At 50.5% G+C, this 20,971-nt stretch overlaps 1 protein-coding gene across 1 annotated transcript; it reads right to left on the bottom strand.

The window, feature by feature from the left end:
• Positions 1 to 6,023: 6,023 nt before the first annotated feature.
• On the bottom strand, positions 6,024 to 20,497 carry TMEM38A (transmembrane protein 38A). Its single transcript, XM_077777299.1, has 6 exons — positions 20,349 to 20,497; positions 12,733 to 12,889; positions 12,342 to 12,526; positions 10,039 to 10,126; positions 8,394 to 8,511; positions 6,024 to 7,646 (listed from the first exon to the last, which is right to left on the bottom strand). Exons 1-6 carry the CDS (start codon positions 20,470 to 20,472, stop codon positions 7,407 to 7,409), a joined length of 912 nt encoding a protein of 303 aa, XP_077633425.1. The 5' UTR covers positions 20,473 to 20,497; the 3' UTR covers positions 6,024 to 7,406.
• Between the last annotated feature and the right edge of the window lie 474 nt (positions 20,498 to 20,971).

The raw sequence follows: 20,971 nt of genomic DNA, 5'->3' as shown, positions 1-20,971 counted from the left end.
GTCAGCTCAGGTCTTGATCTCGGGATCACAAGCTCAAGCCCTGCACTGGGCTCCATGCTGGGCGTGGAGCCTATTAAAAAAAAAAAATCAGCCAGTCCAAGGGTTGGCCGACTTTTCCCGTGAAAAATCAGAGTCAATATTTTCAGCTGTGTGGGCCAGATGATCTCTGTTGTAATGACTCAACTCTGCTGTTGCAGCTGGGGAAGCCATAAAGGATGTGTTAACAAAGGAGTATGGTCGTGTGCCAACAGCACCCTATTTACAAGCCCGAGCAGTAGGCCAGATGGGGCTCGTGGGCCACAGTTTACCTACCTCTGACCTAATCCAATGTTTTCACTTAACAAGGAGGGGTTGGCCAAGGGTCACGTGAGAAGTTAGGAGCAAAACCAGAACTCACTCTCAGGCCTGCCAACATCCTATCTTTGTGCCTTCGCTTTGACCTCTTAGCTCGATTAAACTTACTTTCCTCCACTAATTGAGCGGGGGCTTTTCCCAGATGCCTCTGGGCAGGTACCAACCAGAAAGTGCAACGTAAATGCGCTCATAACCACCCATGTCTAAGGTAACTATCGGTGGTTTGCCTTACCTTCTTAGCGTCAGAGACTCTGCTATATTCTTCCCACGCATATATCTTATGCTTCCCTAAACAGACTCAGAGAAGTGAAGTATAAAGAGAAAAAGAGGAGGATTTGCAATGAGGTAGACCCGGGTCCTCATTCCGCCCTGCCGAGAGCTCTGCGTGACTGCTAGCCAGTCACTTTGCCACTGAGCCTCAAAGTTTTCCTATAAAACGGGAGGAACAACCCACCTCAAAGACCAACTGCTTGTAAAACACCTGCTTGGCATGTTGTGAGCACTTAATTGAGATTTCCAGATGCAGTTGTGGCTTGGATTCGCTCACAACAGAGTGGTTGGCCCTTAGGGTGGTCCCTGGTATTTACGCTTTTGTGTAATCCCTACGCTTGAGTGTAGAGGACTTGGGATTTGCTTTTCATGAACAGAATATGAAAAAAAAAAAAAGGTAGTAGAATGTGGTTCCTCAGACAACTACATCTGCGATCACCATATGATCCAGAAATTCTACTTCTCGATATTTATCTGAGTATATAGCCGAAAGAATACACAAGGAAACTCTTTAGATGATGGAAATGTTCCCTGTCTTGATTATGGTGGTGATTACATGGGTGTATACATTTGTCAAAACTGGTTAAATGGTACGCTCGAAATGGGAGGTGGGGTGATGGAATGTCCTTTCCAAGATTGGGCTGTAAAAACCTATGACCCAGAAATTCCACTCCAAAGAATATAACCCAAAGAACTGAGAGCAGGTGTTCAAACAAATGTTTATAGCAGCACTGTCTGCAAGGGCCAAAAGGCAGAAATAACCCAGGGGTGCCTGGGGTGTGTGTGTGGGTTATCGGTTCAGCGTCTGACTCTTGATTTCGGCTCAGATCATCCATGATCTCACGGTTTGTGGGATTGAGCCCTGTGTCAGACTCTGCGCTGACAGCTCAGAGTCAGCTTGGGAGTCTCTCTCTCTCTCTCTCTCTCTCCCCCCTCCCCATTCATGTTCTCTGTCTCAAAATAAATACATAGACTTTAAAAAAAGAGAAGGAAATTCTGTCCCAGGCTACAACATGGATGGACCTTGAGGACATTATGCTCGGTGAAATAAGCCAGTCGCAAAAGGAAAAATACTACATTACTACATGACCCCACTTATATGAGGCACCCAGAAGAGTCAAATTCATAGACAGAAAGTAGAATGGTGGGCGCCAGGGGCTGGGGGAGGTTCAGTTTGGGAAGATGAAAAAGTCCTGGGGATGGACGGCGGTGGCTGCACAAGGCGGTACATCAGCGCGACCATATTTCATCTGGACCGCGCATATAAAAATGGTTAAGATGGAAAGCTTTATGTTGTATATTTTCTCAGAGTGATAGTAATAATGACGATGATGATGGCGGTGGCGATGGTGATAATAATAAAAGGACATTTCTTTCAAGCCAAGACCAAGGAAGCTACAGAGCCTGATTCCTGTAGCTAAAATTAGTCTGGGCTTGAGAGCCTGGCCTTCAGACTTCTTACACCTTCACAGGGCGGCCAGACAGTGGCCTACCCACCCCCTTCCCAAAATAGGTAGGGAGCCGGCTTATCCCCAACACCTGGCAGGTGTTGGATGAAACTGAGCAGAGGTGCTCTGGGGAATTACAGAGCTGGCCTCGGGACTCCGGCTCCAGACACGCCTGCTAGTCATCCTGAGAGGAAACCGAGGCTCAGAGAAGGGGAGTTGCTCTGCCCAATGCCGCAGATGAAAAGCCAGGGTGTGAACAGGTCTGAGAAGCTTTGCAGTGGACTCGGCTTTTTCTTTTCTCTTTGGATTAAGGCGGAATTCCCAGCATGCGTTTCTGTAAGCTTTGGCAAAGACAGACGGTTGTGGATTCCCCACCAAGGTCAAGATACAGAACTGTCTTNTTCCTGGCTCCTTTGAAGAAATTCTCTCCTTCTACTCCTCAGCCCTGGCACCCACTGATCTGTTTTCTGCCCCTATAATTCTAGCCTTCCTAAAATATCCTGTAATGAGAGCACACAGTGTAGTCTGAGGCTGGCTGCATTCGCTCACCAAATGCATCTGAGACTCAGCGTCACGGCTGTGTGTGTCTATCAGCAGTTCGTTCCTTTTCATGGCTGAGTACTATTCCATCGCGTGATGGAGTGATGGAACACTGGTGATGTTCATCCATTTACCAGCTGCGAGACATTTGGGATGGTTCCGGTTTTCAAAAAAAAAAGGGGTGCCTGGGTGGCTCAGTTGGTTAAGCATCCGACTTCGGCTCAGGTCATGATCTCACAGCTTGTGGGTTTGAGCCCCGTGTCGGGCTCTGTACTGACAGCTAGCTCAGAGCCTGGAGCCTGTTTCAGATTCTGTGTCCCCCTCTCTCTCTGACCCTCCCCTGCTCACACTGTCTCTCTCTCTCTCTCAGAAATAAATAAAACACTAAAAAAAAATTTTTTTTAACATCTCTTGGGTGAACACAAGCTTGTGTTTCACTTGCGGCATTATGCGGTACACGGTGTTTAATTCCCAAGAGACCGCTCAGCTGTTCCCTGCCAGCACTTTGTGAAAGTTCCAGTTGCTCCACATCCTTACCAACACCTGGCATAGTTAGCCAGACTTATTTCATCCATTCTAAGCCCTATCGTAACCTACCATGGCTGCCATGACGACAAAGTGGCTTAAATAAGAGAAATGTTATTTTCTTACAGTTCTGGCCTCGGAGAGTCCAAGACAAAGACATTGGCCGCAATGTGTTTTGTTTTGTTTTGTTTTGTTTTGTTTTTTGAGGCCTTTCCGTTGCTTGTGGATGGCCACCTTCTCCCTGGGCCCTCCCTTATGTGGTCTTTTCTCTGCCCGTGTCTGTGTCCTAATCTCCTCTTCTTATAAGGACCCCCATCACATTGGAGCAAGGCCTGCCCAAAGAGCTCATTTTCACTTAATCACCTCTTTAAAGACCTTAATGGTTACGTTCTGAGGTATGGGGGATTGGGGCTGCAACCTATGAATTTTGGGGGGACACGATTCAGCCCCTAACAGATACGTGGCAGCCTTTTGTTGTTTTGATGTATATTTCATGCGATTACTTGCCATCCATATATTCTCTTTGGTGAACTGAGTGTTTGGATTTTTTGTTCCCATTTTTTAATGGAGTTTTTTCCTTCCTCCTTTCCTTCCTTCCTTCCTTCCTTCCTTCCTTCCTCCTTTCCTTCCCTCCTTCCTTTTTTTTTTTTTTTATATATATATAGAGAGAGGGAGAGGCAGGGAGGGACAGAGAGACAGAGAGACAGAGAGAATCCCGATGTGGGGCTCGATCCCATGATCCTGGGATCATGACCTGAGCTAAAATCAAGAGTTGGACGCTCAACCAACAGAGACACCCAGGTGCCCCAGGGGTTTTTCCTTTCTTATTGAAAAAATTTTTACACCTTTACTGAGATAGAATTGACATACAATAAACTGCACATATTTAAAGCATAGAGTTTGATAAGTGGTAACATGCATATAGACCTGTGAAACTATCACTACAGTCTGGATAGTTAAGATTTCCATCACCTAGTTTCTGCAAGCTTCTCTGCCATCCCTCTCACCTTCCTCTTCCACTCCTCCTCCCCCCAAGCATCCTTTGATCAGCCTGTTACTGTAAGTTAAATAGCCTTTTCTAAAATTATATATAAATGGACTCATAGAGTATGTGTTCTTTTTTTTTTTTAAGTTTATTTATTTTAAGAGAGAAATAGAACTCAAGAGTGTGAATAGGGGAAGAGCAGAGAGACAGAGGGAGTAAGAGAGAATCCCTAGCAGGCTCCGCACTGTCAGCACAGACCCCAATGTGGGACTCAGTCCCACAAACCGTGAGATCATGACCCGAGCCGAAGTCAAGAGTTGGGTGCTGAACCGACTGAGCCACCAGGTTCCCCTCATCCACCCACCTTCTGATGGACACTTGTTTGTTGTTTCCGGTTTGGGGCTATTACAAAGCCGCCGTGAACACTGGTGTACATGTCTTTATATGGACATATTTTTATTGCTCCTGGGTGAGTACCTGAGTAGAATACCTGGGGTATATGAGAAGTGAACAGTTAATTTCTTTAAAAATTTTTTAACATGTATTCATTTTTGAGAGACAGAGACAGAGCACGTGGAGGAGGGGCAGAGAGAGAGAGAGAGGGAGACACAGAATCTGAAGCAGGCTCCAGGCTCTGAGCTGTAAGCACAGAGCCCGACGCGGGGCTCGAACTCACAAGCTGTGAGATCATGACCTGAGCCGAAGTCGGACGCTTAACCAACTGAGCCACCCAGGCGTCCCAAACCCTTAATTTTTTTTTTTAAATGTTTTATTTATTTCTAGGAGAGAGAGAGACAGCATGAACAGGGGAGGGTCAGAGAGAGAGGGAGTCACAGACTGAAACAGGCTCCAGGCTCCGAGCTGGCAGTCAGCACAGAGCCCGACGCGGGGCTCGAACCCACGAACCGCGAGATCATGACCTAAGCAAAAGTCAGACGCTCAACCGACTAAGCCATCCAGGTGCCCCCCAAACCCTTAAGTTTTAAAGAAACTGCCCCTGTCTTCCAAAGTGGCCGCACCATTTTCCACTCCCGCCTGTAGAATATGAGCATTCCTCTTGCTCCACATCCTCACCAGCACTTCGTATGGGCAGTCTTTTTTTTTTTTCAATAAAATTTTTAAATGTTTATTTATATTTGAGAAAGAGACAGTGTGCAAGTAGAGGAGAGGCAGAGAGACAGACACAGAATCCAAAGCAGGCTCTAGGCTCCCAGCTGTCAGCACAGAGCCCGATGCAGGGCTCAAACTCACAGGCCACGAGATCATGACCTGAGCCAAAGCCTGACCCTTAACCGACTGAGCCACCCAGGGGCCCTGTGCAGTTGTTTGAATTTAACCCTCCTAGAGAGTGTGAACTGGGTATCTTCCCACCCATTTCCCTGATGGCTAAGGATGTTGAGCATCTTTTCATGTGCTTTCTTTTGTGTGTGCTATCTGTGTATGTCAATGTCATCTCAATGTCAAAGTGTCCATTCAAATCCTCTGCTCATTTTTAATTAGGATATTTCTTGAGTTTTGAGAATTCTTTATATATTCTGGATACAATGCCGTTATCAGATGTGTGATATCCAAGTTGTGCTCTTAACAGGGTCCTGTACAGATTGAGCTGCAAACCCCAATCACCCATCAATTTTCCCATCTATCTATAAAGGACAGTGATAATCATCACGCTCTTTTCCCCCAAAAGCAAACTGGCTTGGAGGAGGGAAGGCCCCACGACCTGTTGATGGCACTGTAAATATCTGGACTCCAAATCCCAGACTTCACCCAGAGGCTCCATCTCAATTTGGGGCTGCCACGAGCCCCCTTTTCCTGGAAACACTGAGTGTCTGTAAGGAGATAAGACCCCATTGTGTCCTAAGGCCTAAAAGACCAGGAATAAATCAAACGAGCCAACGGGGTTCTTTCAAACAGATTTATTTGCCGAACCTTCATGCCGAGCCTTGATAAACATGCAAGACGATGAACTCGGAGCCTCAGGATTCACCCAGCTCCCGGGTGTCACAGAATCAAGGCACTTTCCCGACAGCTGGGCAACATCTGCAACCCTGCCGGCCCCATGTGGATCTTGACGCAGCGGTAGCGGGGGGTGCCCGGAGCACCCACGTGCAGAGGACAGCTCTAAGCCGGCCCAGTCCGGCCCCAAACCCTGCCGCAGACAGGCCACACCTAATCTACCCGCCCCTGCTTGGATGTCCCGGTGATACAGGTTGAGATGAAGATGGCCGGGGGGAAAGGTGGGGGGGGGCTCAGCTACTGTTCCCCCCACTTACCCTGAAGCATGTTCCGGGCTGCCCAGCCGCTGGGCAGCAAAATGCCTGGCACAGAGCAAGCCGACTCCTCTGATGGGCTGAATGAGCAGCGGAGGTGCCAGCACAAGGGAGGCCTGATGCTTCTGGGGCCCCAGAGCAGGGGCTCAGAGGCCCTTGACAGAGCTGGATCTTGGGACCCCCGACCGGCCAGCTGCATTTCTTTGGTTTAGCTCCAGCCTGAACCCAAAGATCAGAGTAAGCCACCCGCACCCTCCAAGCTCTGCAGACTGGCCTAGATGTGTGTACTGAAGCCCTCTCTGTGCCAGGTAAGTTGTGGGGTGCTCCGATCCACAGACACAAATCATCTAAAATGCAAAGCCGCTCTCAAGCACAATGAAGGTCCGTCAAGGCCTCCCCTCCCGACTGCGTGGTGCTTAAGGGGTTTATAAGGCTGGCTCACATCCGGGCGCGCACTGACACTTCATGGGGAGGAGGGCTGAGGGTCCCCACCATACAGATGGGGACCAGAAGCCTCGGAGGAGGCAGTCTGCCCGGTGCCATCCAGGAGGAGGCAGCAAGAAGCGAGGTGGAAGTCATAGCGGCTGTCTCACAGCAGGTACTTTGGAAATGTCCATCAAATTCGTGACTCTCAGCTTGACCTGAAATTCCTTCGGAGTCAAGATGTCATTTTAGAGAGGAAATAACAGAGCCAAGAATATACCACTAGAGTTTCTGGCTGGAGCCACTGTCAGGATTCTGTGGGCCTCCCCCACCCCCCAAATAAAGCTGGGTTGCTATGGTGGCCTGGCAGGAAGAGAGGGACCCCTCCATTCCTACAAATGCCCCTCAGCCCCGTATCTCATTTAACCCCCCACATCAGCCCTGGAGGGCGGGCTGATGGCCCCAGTTTGCAGACTGGGAAGTTGAGGCCCGGAGAGCGGAGGGCTGAGCCCAGGATGCCCCCACACCAGCTCTGAGGGTCCTGGGTCTGGATCTTCTCCCCGGCACCCCGCAAGGCCTCTGGGCCACCCGCTAATCCGCCTTCTTGGTCTTCTTCTTCCGGGAGCCCTCGCTCAGCTCCTCCTTGGACCTGGCAGGCAGGGCTGAGTGCGGGGAGCCAGGCCCGCTGCCGTCGTGGGACCCGCCGTGGGACCCACCATGGTCGTCGTGGTGATGGTCACCCCCCCAGGCAGCCCCAAACAGCACAGGGCAGATGTAGCCCTCCAGAACATCAAACGGGGAGCTGTGAGAGTGAGTGGCCGTCAGGAACACCTGAGATGGGGTGGCAGAGGGGCAGGGAGACAGCAAGAGAGACAGAGGGAGACCGAGGCAGAAAGCAAAGTGGGGGTGGGGGAAGGGAAGAGGGGAGAGAAGGTCAGAGGTAGCCTGGACCCACCCCTCTGGCTTTATGCACCCCCTGGAGGGTGATCAACTCTCCCAGGTTTCCCGGGATACAGAACTTCCGGTGTTGAAACCCAGATAGCATCGGGCACACATAGACGGGTGATCTCTTGCTTGCCTCAGGGGCCCCCCCACATCTGGGTGCAAAGAGGTTGTTCACTCCCTTCCCCTTTTCAATGGCCTATGGGTCTCCTCCCAGCCAGCCAGGAGCCAAGCTCCCCAGATGCACGGGGAAGGCAGTGTGGTCCCTGAAGGCCAGATGAGCACCACGCCCAGTCCAGCCTGGGTCCCTGGTATCCTGGGTGTGCCTTCCCTGAGTCTTGTCCCTCAGCTCTCCACTGCCAAGGCACGATGCCCCCCTGATTCTCCAAATGGATTCCATACACCCCCACCCCACTCTGAGGCTGGGCCCTGTGCCCAGAAGGCCTTATTCTCCTTACCCAGCCCCCACCTGCTGGACACTCCTCTTATCAGACCTTCCTCCGATGCACGGACCTCTGGGCACCCCCTTCCCCAGCCTCCTGCCTTAGGACTGTCCTTTCTGGAACACAAGACTCTAAGCCGGAGCTCCTGGCCTGGGAGGTGGGGGTTGGGGTGGGGCAGAGCAGGAAGACCTACCTTACAGGAAACCATGAACATGGTGAAGATGAAGATGAGGCTGGCTTTGGACACCGGGAGCCAGCGGGTCTGCTGAAGGGTGAAGAGGATGGCTCCATACAGGCTGGCCTTTGTAGGGCTGCAGGGGGCAGCGTCTGTCACCGCGAGGCGCCAGCCATGCAGCCCAGACCCCGCCTGCCGGCTGCCGGCCCCAGCTCACATCCCAGCTTCTCCTGAGTGTGAGGGGGGAAGATGCCCGCATGGTGTGGGTAAGGTGGTGGCTCCCTGTGCAGTAAAGGGTTAACATGGCCCCAAGAGAGGTTTTTCTTCCTTAACTTCCTTACAGGATAGGTTTTCAATATTTTAACTTGTTGCGGAAGACAGAAGACAGACCCGTGACTTGCGTTTCTAATGTTGGGGCGCCTGGGTGGCTCAGTCGGTTAAGCATCTGACTTCGGCTCAGGTCATGATCTCACGGTCCGTGGGTTCGAGCCCCACGTCAGGCTCTGTGCTGACAGCTCAGAGCCTGGAGCCTGCTTCAGATTCTGTGTCTCCCTCTCTCTCTGCCCCTCCCCCACTCATGCTCTGTCTCTGTCTCAAAAATAAATAAAAACTATTAAAAAAAAAGCCTAATGTCTGTTGAGCACGGCTGTCCTTAATGATGGTAATTCTGCTTGATATTTCCAACGCACTCACCCGCCAGGTACCAGGGCCAGCAAGTCTACCCGTGTAATTCTTTGGGGTCCTCATCCTCAGCTGATGAGGCAGAAAATGAATCCAAGAGGGGAAACCACTTGCCCACTTGGTGGCAGGTAACACAGCTGTCTGGGCCCCCGTTTCCTTGTTGGTGAACTGAGGGTGGGAATAGACCCCATGTGTGGTGAAGTGAGATCTTGCTCTTTTCCGAGGAGTGAAATGGGAAGTGATTTTCATTGGCATATGGGGGAGCCTTTCGATGTTGTCGTATTTTAATGGCCATGGCTTTATTTGTTGTAGATTGGGAGAAAATTTAACTAGCCCAAACCAGTTAGGTCTTTTAAAAATGTATAGGCTAAAGGGGTGCCTGGCTGGCTCAGTTGGTGGAATGTGTGACTCCTGATCTTGGGGTTGTGAGTTTGAGCCCCGTGTTGGGTTTTAAAAATAAAATCTTAAAAAAACAACAATAATGTATAGGCTACATGGTCCTAGGTTGGGTCCTGGAGGCAGCCATCGGGCTCTGCCCATCTCGTACCAGCCACATTCCCCACCCACACGCTGTGTCATATTCTCTCTACTGATGCTCTGTACCCCCTGCTCTGTACTCCTCACTCCCCATCCATACTCTGCACCCTGACCCTGAGGAGCTGGGCAGAATCATTGCTCTTTTCTGATCTGACAGGTGGCAGACATGCTGGCCTCTGTCCAGAGGCTCCTCCCTTGCCAGAAAACTCCTACTCACTCTTCATAACTCGAGTCGAGTATCTCATCTCCCCGCAGCTCTGCCTGCCCCCACTGCCCCCCCGCCAGGAAGAGCCCTGGCTCCCCTTCAGCCTTGACCTCTGGAAGCTTCTGGAAGACAGAATCAGTGGCTGAGGTTTCCGAGTTACCAGGAGTATCCAACCCAGGGTCAGGCCCAAGAGGCACCTGTGTGTACAGGAAGAATGAGGGGCGGAAATGGGATACTCACAAGGACATGTGCAGGATCTCATTGGTCTCTGGCTTCCAGACCCCTCGGAGCAGCTGCTCAAAGTTGGACATGAGGGCGACGCCAGAGCCTACGAGACAGGGTGTTCCTGAATGAGCCTGCCACCTCCGGCTCCCCCATTCCTCTTGGCTGAATTCCCAAGAAAGCAGCTTCTCCAGAGGGACACGGAGCCTGGGTGTATGATCATCAGTTGCAGCAGGGAAACTGAGGCTCAGAGAGGGTCACATGGTATATTTGATGCAAAACTAGCATGAAGGAATTGAGGTCGTATCCCACCTGCGAGGTAGGTCTGGGACAAATCTTGGTTGTCTGCCCTGATGTCCCGAGGGAGTCCAGGATCCTGAGCTGTGCATAAGGCTTCCAGAAGGCTCCCTATCCCAGTCTCTCTCCTCCTCAGGGCTCTGAACTCTCAATCTTTCTTAAGCCACTTGCCCTCCAGGTACAACACTATAACCCTAGGGAATTTGCTCTGTAGTACAGGCTTCCTGAAGAGTAAATAAGGAGACCCATATGAAGACATAAATGATTACAGTTCTAGAAGAATCTTTCCATTTACCCCAAATGTATCAGTTAAAGAGGTTGGACACCCACTCCAGGAGTGGCTGTGCTAATTGAGGTGCCTGGTATGTACCACTGGACCAGGGGTTCACAGCTGGAGTGGTTTTGCCTCTAAGGCATTTGGCATTTAGAAATATGTGGAAACATTTTTGGCTGTTGCAAGTGGGGAGGGGGCTGCTACTGGTCAGCTAAGGCCAGGAATGCTGCTCAACATCCTATGAAGCACAAGACAGCCTCCACCTCAGAGCATGATCCAGCCCCATGTGTCCATGGTGCAGAGTACACTGGAGCTCAGTGGAGGGTGATTCCAGGCCCTGGCATTTTGACAGTACACACTTTGGCATCAGGAATCACTGGATGAAGTGTCTAGTGGTGTTAGCACCTGCTTGAGCCTTCTTTCCCTGTCTTCCTTTCACTCCTTGGTCCACCTCTCCAACTATTATTGTCAAATTGTCTACTTCTTCTTTAACATCTCTCAGTTTTTTCTTTGTATATTTTGGTGTTTATAGGAGCATATATGTTTATAATTGTTACATCTTCCTAGTGGATTGACCCATCGTTATAAAGTGCTCCTTTTTATTTTTAGTAACATTTTTTTGCCTTAAAGTCTATCTTGGTCTGCCTCTTAGCATAGCTAGAGGAAAGGGAAAAGGAGGGCTTCAAAGTAGTTAAGAATGTGGAGGTTGAATTCAGAGGACCTAGAGTCAGACCCAGCTGCACTCCTTTAGCTGTGTGACCGTGGGCAAGTCTGTGACTCCATCACCAACAGAATTCACAGATTTATTTCCTTTTCACATTCCCATTGTTGCAGATGGTTTCATAATATCATTTGTGCAGTACAGCACTCCAAAAGTTTGAGAATTCCCTATGCGCTAGTGAGTGGTCTGTTATTTAATGCATTGGTAGAGATGTATAAGATTACTATGCCATATTAAAACTTTTTTTGATAACCATTTTGAAATAGTGGACCTCTTTTATCATCCTATATATTTTATGTTATGCACTTAAAAACATAAGGCTTTCCTGGACTCAAAAAGGGCCATGGTCCACAAAGGTTAAGAACCCCTATAGTTACAAGGGTGTGATTTCTTCTCCCGGAAGCATTTGACAACATCTGGAGATACTTCTGGTTGTTACGCTGGCGAGTGCCACTGACATCTGGTGGGAGGAGGCCAGAGATGCTGCTCTACATGTTACAGGGCATGCCACCCACCACAGAGGGTGATCTGGCACCAAATATCAATAGCGTTACAGCTGAGGAAACCTGTGTGAGAGATAGCTGTCATTGTCTCGTTGTCCTATTTATCTTTGACAGTTAGAGTCTTTTTTTTTTTTGATAGTTAAATTCTGGAAGAATCTTCCCATTTACTCTAAAGGCGTTGGCTAGGGGTTACCTGGGTGGCTTAGCCGGTTGTGCGTCTGACTTCAGCTCAGGTCATGATCTCACGGTTTGTGAGTTCGAGCCCTGCATCAGGCTCTGTGCTGACAGCTAGCTCAGAGCCTGGAGCCTGTTTCAGATTCTGTGTCTCCCTCTCTCTCTGACCTCCCCTGTTCGTGCTTTGTCTCTCTCTCTCAAAAATAAATAAATATTAAAATTAAAAAAAAAAATAAAGGTATTGACTAAAGAGACTGGCCTGCACAACAGTCCTGACACCCCTTAGCCTGGACCAATGTCCAGGGCTTCTCAACTGAGGTGATTTTTCCGTCGTTATCATGGTCCTGCTTACCTTTGACCCAGCCAGTGGCAATCATGACGAACCACCCGTGGTGATAGTGGTGATGGGCGTGATGGATGCCCACGGCGATCTTTCGGACTCTCACTACCTCCTTCATGGCCACAAATATAAGTTTCACAGGCAGGAAGCAGACACACTTGTAAAAGAGGTCCAGGGGGCAGAAGAAAATCAAGTACCTTTGGGGAGAGAATGCGGAGCGTCAGGGGGAGACAGACCGTGGGGGTCCCTGGGAGGTTATGTCCAGACCCGAAGAGCAGTGTGTTCAGGTCCACAGTGGAGGTTGTGCTGATGCGTCCTATTTCCTCCGCCTTCCACCTCCCAGGTGGCTGGGCCACCCCTGCCCCCGGCCCTGCTCTCCCACACCCCACCAGCCAGTGCTTACCAGACGGCTGAGGCCAGCAGGACGCTGGAATTGTTGCTGAAGTAGTCGATCAGGGGCTCCCCGAGGAGCAGATCCGCCAAGATGTAACTCCCAAAGCAGTGCAGCATGGCACACAGCCAGGATGCCATGGGGTGGCGCCGGGACAGCTCGACTGCTCCTGGGGGGAAGGGGGGTGTCCCCCACCATCACCAGGCTGCCAAGGGCATGCTTTGTCCCCATGCCCTCTGGTCAGCTTCTCCTAATTCATCTGCCTTTGCAGAGCGCCCGCCCAATGCCTTGCAGCTCGCCCATTTCAGAGGAAGAACCAGGGCTCAGAGAGGCTGGACCCATGCCTGAGGTCACACGGAGGAAAGGCAGAGCTGGGTCGGGCCTCTTTCCTCTGGGCTCAGAGAGGTGGCAACGATGGTAACACCAGCTCCCAGTTAGCAGGCACTTCCGGGTCTCAGATGCTGGGCTTACATTTGTATGAAGGACTCTTAAATCCTCATTGATAACCACCGTCCAGTGATCGCTTCCTGGCGTGACAACTATTTTGTCATCTTGATTCCTTCCCTCCCCCACTGGTTTCATTTTCCAGATAATGCTTTTAGGAGTCAGTTGTCAGGCAGAGCCACTCAGCTCCCACGGCCAGAGCAGATACCAAAGACTCCCCTTGAACAATTCACTTGAATCCAATGACAAGTCCACTCAGTGTGGATGTGAAATGACAAAGTTACAAGCCATCTATTAATCAAAAGACGAATCAAAATAAATGATCCATTCGGGTTTGGGTTTTTTTAAAAAAATTTTTTAATGTTTTATTTATTTCTGAGAGAGAGAGAGACAGTGTGAGCAGAGGAGGGTCAGAGAGAGAGGGAGACACAGAATCTGAAACAGGCTCCGGGCTCTGAGCTGTCAGCACAGAGCCCAATGCGGGGCCTGAACTCACGAACTGTGAGATCATGACATGAGCCAAAGCCGAAGTTGGACGCCCAACTGACTGAGCCACTCAGGTGCCCCGAGGGTAATATTCACCTTTGTCTTCCATGATAGGAATAGATCACAAGGTATTTATCCATTCTCTTTTTTTACTAAAATTTTTTTTAATGTTTATTTGGTTTTGAGAAAGAGAGAGCACACAAGTGGGGGAGGGACAGAGAGAGAGGGAGACACAGAATTGAAAGCAGGGCCAGGCTCTGAGCTGTCAGCACAAGAGCCCCCATGCGGGGCTCGAACCCACAAACCATGAGATCATGACCTAAGCTGAAGTCAGACGCTTAACTGACTGAGCCACCCAGGCGCCCCTATCCATTCTCTTGCACAAACTACACTTTATAATCAGGAAACGTGCCTCATAAAAGCTGTTTGAGAGGAAGTCTTGAACATACTCCCCTTTCCCTTTTCCTCCCCCACCAACTAACCGTGTGACTTTGGACAAACCGTTTTTCCTCTGTGTCTGGCTCCTATCAGGTGTGAACCCTAATCCCCCCTTTGCCCAGCTAACAAGGGCTGGGATCGAATTTTCCCTCCTCCCCCGAGGTTACAAGCCCAGAGTACATCTTCTCCCCGCCCTCAAGGTTGTCCTAAGTCTCAGCATTTACAAAGGTCCTATAGTTTGAGGCAGAATATTCTCTCCTCTTCTCTGGGGCGTCTATTTAAAATGCAGCCAGCTGAGAGTTAATCCTTCGGAGCAGCTGGTGGGTCCAGCAGGAGCCGGGTCAGGTGAGGCCCCCATGTTTTGCAGAAATGGATACCTCTGCATCTAAAAATAACCCCAAGGGGTTGAATTCTTTCCAGGGTCATTCTTGTGCCCTCTGGGACCATCCCAGGGACTGAGGCCAGGGGGTGGGGGGAGGGGCTTTTGTGGGAGTAAAGCAGGCTCCCATGGGTGAGTCCTGGTAGAAAAGTCACAGGCCCACGGTGGCCTTGGGCAAATGACTGCTTCCCACTAGCCTCAGCTTCCTCTGCTTTCAAAAGAAGAGATGAGAGCACCCCTTTCTCAAGCTGTATGGATGATTCAGTGCGGTGTGCAGGATTATCAACATACTTCTTAGCGTTATCAACCTTAGTGATCTCAGGATGGGCCTTCCCATTGCTACAGATGAGAAGACTGAGGCAGGCTGATAGGGGATGGGTCTACCCTGAAGATCCACAGCAAAGTGGTGGCTGAGAACCTTCCCTCAGGCTCTTTCCCTTTGCCATATTCCTTCCTGGCTTCTCTTGCTGGGTTTTGGGGCGGCATTAGGAACCAGGAGAATGTGGGCTGTAATCCTGGTTTGCGTCTCCTCTCGCTTGGTGAGCTTTGGCTAGTCACTCCTCTCTCTGGGGCCTCAACTGGTGCATTTGTGTATACCGGGGGGGAGGGGTGCTGTCTAGAGTGACCGACCACTCCGGGTGTGCCAGGGACCCAGGGCCTCCTGGGACATGGGACTTTTGATGCTTGTTTCAATTGAACCTGGGCAAGGTGGTCATCCCCGTGCTCTTATTCATTTCAAAGGGTGCCAGTGAGGACGAAAAGAAATTATTGCTTCGTGCTTAGCAATTATGCAAGAGTTATTCCTGGAACTGGATCTGAAATGGAAAGTACCTGTGGGTGGAAATTTTAGCTGATGGATTTATAAAAATCAGCTCTGCCTTAGGAGGGAGGAGGAAGCTCCCCTTGGGTCCCTCGTTCTGGCCTGGGATGGGCAGCATGCATGACCCTCCCTCTCCGGGGGTCGGTGTCCTGTCTATGGATGGCAGGGAAGCACTGGAAGGTTCCACGGGGCACTCTCAGCACTGCCATGGTTCTGTGCTATTTAGTCTGAGGTCAAAACATAAGAGATGTATTGACACAGACTCTCAGTGACTTAAGGGCAAGCCTTCTTCTGAGTCTTCAAGCTCAGCCACCTGCCTTGGTTTTTTCCCCCTGTGACAGACAGCAGCCCCTGTGTCACAAGGGTGGAGGACAGGCAGCTCTCTGCCCTCGAAAAGCTTACAGTTTATGCCCGAGGTCTCAAAACAGGGGTCAAGGAGCTGTCTCTTGAGCCCCACAGCATTCTAGAAAATGTTCAAACTGCAACAAAGACATCTTTCAGTAGGCAAATAATGAAACGATGGTGCATACACACCATGGGATCTTATTCAGCGATAAATAGAAACGAGCTCTCAAGCCAACAAAAGACATGGAAGAGCCTTAAATGCAAGTTGCTACGTGAAAGAAGCCAGTCTGAAAAGGCTATATGCTATACGACCCCAATACTACAATGGTCTGTGGAAGGCAAAACTATGGAGACAAAAAAAAAAAAAAAAAAATCAGTGGTTGCCAGGGTTTGGGGGAAGGGGCAGGAAGATTACGTGGGGCTTGGAGAATTTTTAAGTTAATGAAACTTATCTGTATGATACTATAATGGTGGATATGTATTGTGCATCTGTCGAAATCCACAAAGCGTACAACACAAAGTGACCCTAATGTAAATTATAGACTGTGGTGGGTAAGATGTATAGTGGTAACAATAGCGATGTGGATAATGACGTTGGTTTGTTGATTATAACAAATGTACCTGTCTGTGCAGAATGTTGATGGTGGCGGAGGTCAGAGAGTAGATGGAAACTGTACCTTCAGGCTAATTTTGCTGTGGATCTAAAACTGTTCTAGAAAAAAGTCTATTATTATTATTTATTTATTTTTTTAAGTAGGCTTCATGCCCAGTGCAGAGCACAACACGGGGCTTGAACTCACGACACTGAGATTGAGATCTGAGCTGAGATCAAGAGTCGGACGCTCAACCAGCTGAGACACCGAGGTGCCCCAGTCTATTAATTTTCTAAAAAGAAAAAAAAAGTTTGAACAGCCAATGTATAAACAGAGAGGGCTGCAAATCACCTTTCTAGCTTCCCTTGAAAAATCACTTCCGGTGGTTCAAGCCCCAGTCAGGTGAAGATGTGCGTGGCTGGGTCTCACCTGGGGACCGTCCCCACCTGGCTGGCTTACTGCTTCCCATCTATCACGTGCCTGGCCCTTGAAAGCATTGGAGTTTTGAGACTCAGTCTAGATCACAGGCTTTTAACTGGGGGCAGTTACATCTGGGGATGTTTCTGATTGTCACAACTGGCGTGTGCCACCAGCATCTAGTGGGTTGAGCCAGGGATGCTGTGAAATATCCTGAAATGCATGGGATGGCCTCCACCACGGGGAATGACCTGGCCCTAACTGTCATTTGTGCACAGGTTGGGCAATACCGGGGCACAGAGTTGATTCTCATCTGGGGAACTTAAAGAAAACACTGATATTGAGACCATGCACAGAGATTCTGATTTAAATGGAGGGGTGCTGCAAGAACAAGAGGATTCTTAAAAGCTCCCCAGGTGAGTTTCATGTGTAGGCTTATTTGAGAACCACTGGTCTGGAAGGTTCTTGGGCTAGGTCAAGGCTTAAAGTATCCAGGACTGTCATTCATTCATCATTCAATCATTCGGTCAAGCAACCTATATCCACTGCTTCCTCTTCTCTTCCTGCATAAGCTAAGGGTCCCGGAGGTGAGCAGACCTGGTCCTCCCTGCCCTGCTGAGAAGCTCCGGGTCTAATAAGAAGATCCTGCCTCTTTTAGACCATGACTTCTTCTCTTTTTTTTAGATCTTTATTCATGTTTTGAGAAGAGGAGACAGAGGGCAAGTAGGGGAGAAACAGAGAGAGGGAGACACAGAATCCAAAGCAGGCTCCAGGCTCTGAGCTGTCGGAACAGGGCCAATTGTGGGGCTTGAACTCACGAACCACGAGTTCATGACCTGAGCTGAAGTCGGATGCCTAACCGACTGAGCCATCCAGGAACCCCAGACCATCACTTCTTAAATATTACGCAGATTCTGATTCGGCAGGTCTGGGGAGGGGCGTGGGTACCTGGCATTCTGCATTTCTTTTTTTTTAACGTTTTATTTATTTCTGAGAGAGAGAGAGCGTGAGCAGGGGAGGGTCCGGGGGTGGGTGGAGATACAGAATCCGAAGCAGACTCCAGGGTCTGAGCTGGTTGTCAGCACAGAGCCCGATGCAGGGCTCGAACCCACGAACCGTGAGATCATGACCTGAGCCAAAATCAAACGCTTAACCGACTGAGCCACCAGGTGCCCCTCTGCATTTCTTAACCAGCTCCCAGGGGACGCAGAAGCTGTTCACCTGAGGACCTCACTCCGAGCTTTGTCCTCATTCAGGATTCTCATGAAAGCCTGACCCAGAAAAGGCCTGCATCTCAGGAAACACAACATCCCACGGCCTTACAAATAATTCTAACTACCTCTCACAAGCGCCTTAGACCCTACTACTGACATAGGTCTCAATAGATCTTCACAACAGCCAGCCAGAAGAGTCCAATATTACGTTCCAGTGAGCCCATTTCATAGATGAGTGAGCTGAAGAAGCTCTCAGAGGCGCAAGTCACCAGCCTGGTGTTTCCTCAGTGGTAGATGCAGAACTGACTCCTAATCCAGAGATTTTTCCTAAAAGCCAACTTGGCTGTTGGCTTCACAGGTGCGCTTGCTGTGTGGCTGCCCAGGACCCTCTGCTCAGAAGGGCCCCACATTCAGTTTAGTGCTTTGCTGTCACTGTCCTGAAATTCTTAATTTCTAAATGAGGGGCCCCGAAAATTCTATAGCTGGTTCTGCAATCAGCACTTAGACACTGAGAAGAAACCTTTATAGAGGCTCAGCAGGACCACCAAACCGGAGGGCTAACAGCTAGGTCCAATACCTCCCTTTTTTAAGGGGAAGCAATTCTAGTGATTTCCGGGGTCAGGCAGACCTGGGTTTGAATCCCAAGGTTGTCATCTACCAGCCATGCGACCATAGGCTCATTGCATATGTAAATTGCCTTAGTCACTATTTCCTATTTCCCCAGTTGCAAATGGAGGGGGTTGAACTGGGCATGGGGTTCTCAATCTTGGCAGCGCACAGCAATCACTGGGGAGGAGAGCCCGAAACATGAGCATGTAGGGCCCTTTCCCAGATCTTCTGATTCAGTTTATCTGGGGTGGAGACAAGATGGGGGCTTAAGAGGCCCCAGGAGCCTCTGATAAGCAGCTAGGGTTCAGAACCGTTGAACCTTCCCAATCTTCAGGAACCTTCAGGCTCCAGTACCTCCAGTTCAGATGACTTACTCTGTGACTGGCAAAAACATCTCCACCCTTCTTGCAAGCTCCTGGCCAGCCTGAAGTCCTCTTTCTTCCAGACACTGTGTCTTACATTGCTAACGGGCCTCCTGGCTTCCACGTTTTTGATATCCCAAGGTGTGCCAGGTTCTGTACTCGCCTAGGGACTGGCCTGAGCCACCAAAAATTCGGCCCGGACAGGAAACACAGCCCTGTGTTCAGCCTAAGACAATACAAAGCTTATTTTGCTTTGCAAAGTAACTGATTTCAGAACAGCTTTTAGAGAATAGGCTCTGGCTTGTGGATGGGCAAAAATAAAATGGAACAAAAACACTTGGCAAGCAGAGTATGATCCCATTTGCATAAAATCATGCTTTTGCATCTCTACAGGGCTATAAATGCATAGAGGAGAGGTCTGGAAGGGTCGACAATACATCCACTGTAATTATCTCTTTTTCCTTCCTGTTTCTCAGCTTGATTTTTTTAAATATACAGAAGCACCTATTTTTATCATCTGAAAATAAAAGCTATTTCAATTCCGCCAGAAGAATATAGGAGTGATTTCATCTAAGTGGGAGAAAGTTTTGGGATGACTGATCCCTTTCTAACGCTAAATTCTCTAGTCCCTTTCGTTCGCTGGTGTGCTATAATAGTTAAAACACTAGGAGAGAACAAGAAACATTGGGTGAGCCTTGTGTAAAAATAGAACACATTCTAAGGAGGCTATTTACCATTCTTTAAAAAATGTCTTTAAAAGACCCAAGAAGCAGAGTCTGTCTTTTCTCTAGCGATTCTCCACGGGGGTCTGGAGCTGTCGGGTGTACGCTAACCCCGAATCACCCTGCCCTAGGGCCGGTTCTGCTCAGTAAGTGGAAAGGATCGGCGCCAGGCTGTGAGAATTCCTGCCGGGCGCGGAGACCCAGCTTCGCTCCGCGGGAGGAGGAGGGGAGGTTGCCCGAGGGCCGCAGCGGAGAGGGGGCATCGGTGTCACTTTCTCTGAACCGGATTACTACCCCCAGCACGGCCGGCCCTTATATAGACACTCAGCAGCCGCTCGGGCTCCGCGCGCCAAGGGCAAGAGGGGAGGTCAAGGCTGCCGCCGGGCGGCCAGGACATCTGGACTGGCCTGCAGCGCTGACCCCCGCCTGCGCCCTCACCAAGACCTACGCCGCTTGGCCAAGTTCATATGCCCATGCCAGGACCTCTGACCTTCTCTCCCTGCCCCCTCCCCAGCACCTGTTCCCCCTCCTCTGAACAATCACGTTCCTCTCCTGCCCTTTTGCCGGCATCTGCTCCCCCTCCCCCAGCCTCACAATCCCGGGGGCTACTCTCCTTGCCCTCCCTCGTCTCTCCCCATCCCCGCCGCCCACCCCATGTGGAAGAACCGCATGGCCCCGGCACCTGCTGCTCCCTGGAACCAGTCCCTCGGACTGTCCCCCCAGGATCTAGGGCATACCCCNACACCCCCGCCCCCCGCCCCGCAATGCCAGCCCCCGCGGGCTCCTGGCCCTGGCTCACCTGGCTCATACTTGAGGTAGAGAATGGAGACGATGAAGTAGCTGAGGTCGAAGACGGGGAAGAGCGGCACCCGCGAGAAGCTGAGCGCCAGCTCGCCTAGGCTCAGCGCCGAGAGCAGCTCCATGGCGCCCACCGGGTCCCAACCCAGCCCCCGGGGGAGAGGAGGGACTGCCCCTGGCCCCGGGGCGGGTCGCGGGGCCTTTCTGTCCCACAAAGCCTAGTCGGGTGTCCCCTACTCTGTCCCTCGGGCCATCGCGACCCCATGCAGCCAAGCGAGGGGGGGTGCAGGGTTCCCTGTGGTGTGCGTTGGACAGGGTAGCTGTCCCTTGGGGGGGGGAGGGGTTCCTTCCAGCACGGAGCCCACCAAGGCGGGACGGATCGGTCAGGACCCTGTCCAATGGGACTCGATTAGGATCCATGTGGAGCCCTTAGATCAGGACCTGCGTCCTCTGCGGGGCCTGGGCAGTTGTGAACCCCATCTTCCCGTATCCTAGAGGGTCAAGACCCCAGTTCTCTGTGGAACTGTCATGACCCTAGTTCTCTATGGGGCTCTGTAAGTCATGATCTCCATTCCTCACGGGGATCCCTGTTCTACGAAGGGACAGTTCAGTTGGGACCTCCGC

Source organism: Crocuta crocuta, unplaced genomic scaffold, assembly GCF_008692635.1.
Source record: "Crocuta crocuta isolate KB4526 unplaced genomic scaffold, BGI_CrCroc_1.0 scaffold77, whole genome shotgun sequence".
Lineage (NCBI taxonomy): Eukaryota > Metazoa > Chordata > Mammalia > Carnivora > Hyaenidae > Crocuta > Crocuta crocuta.
This window is presented reverse-complemented; position numbering and strand designations above follow the sequence as displayed.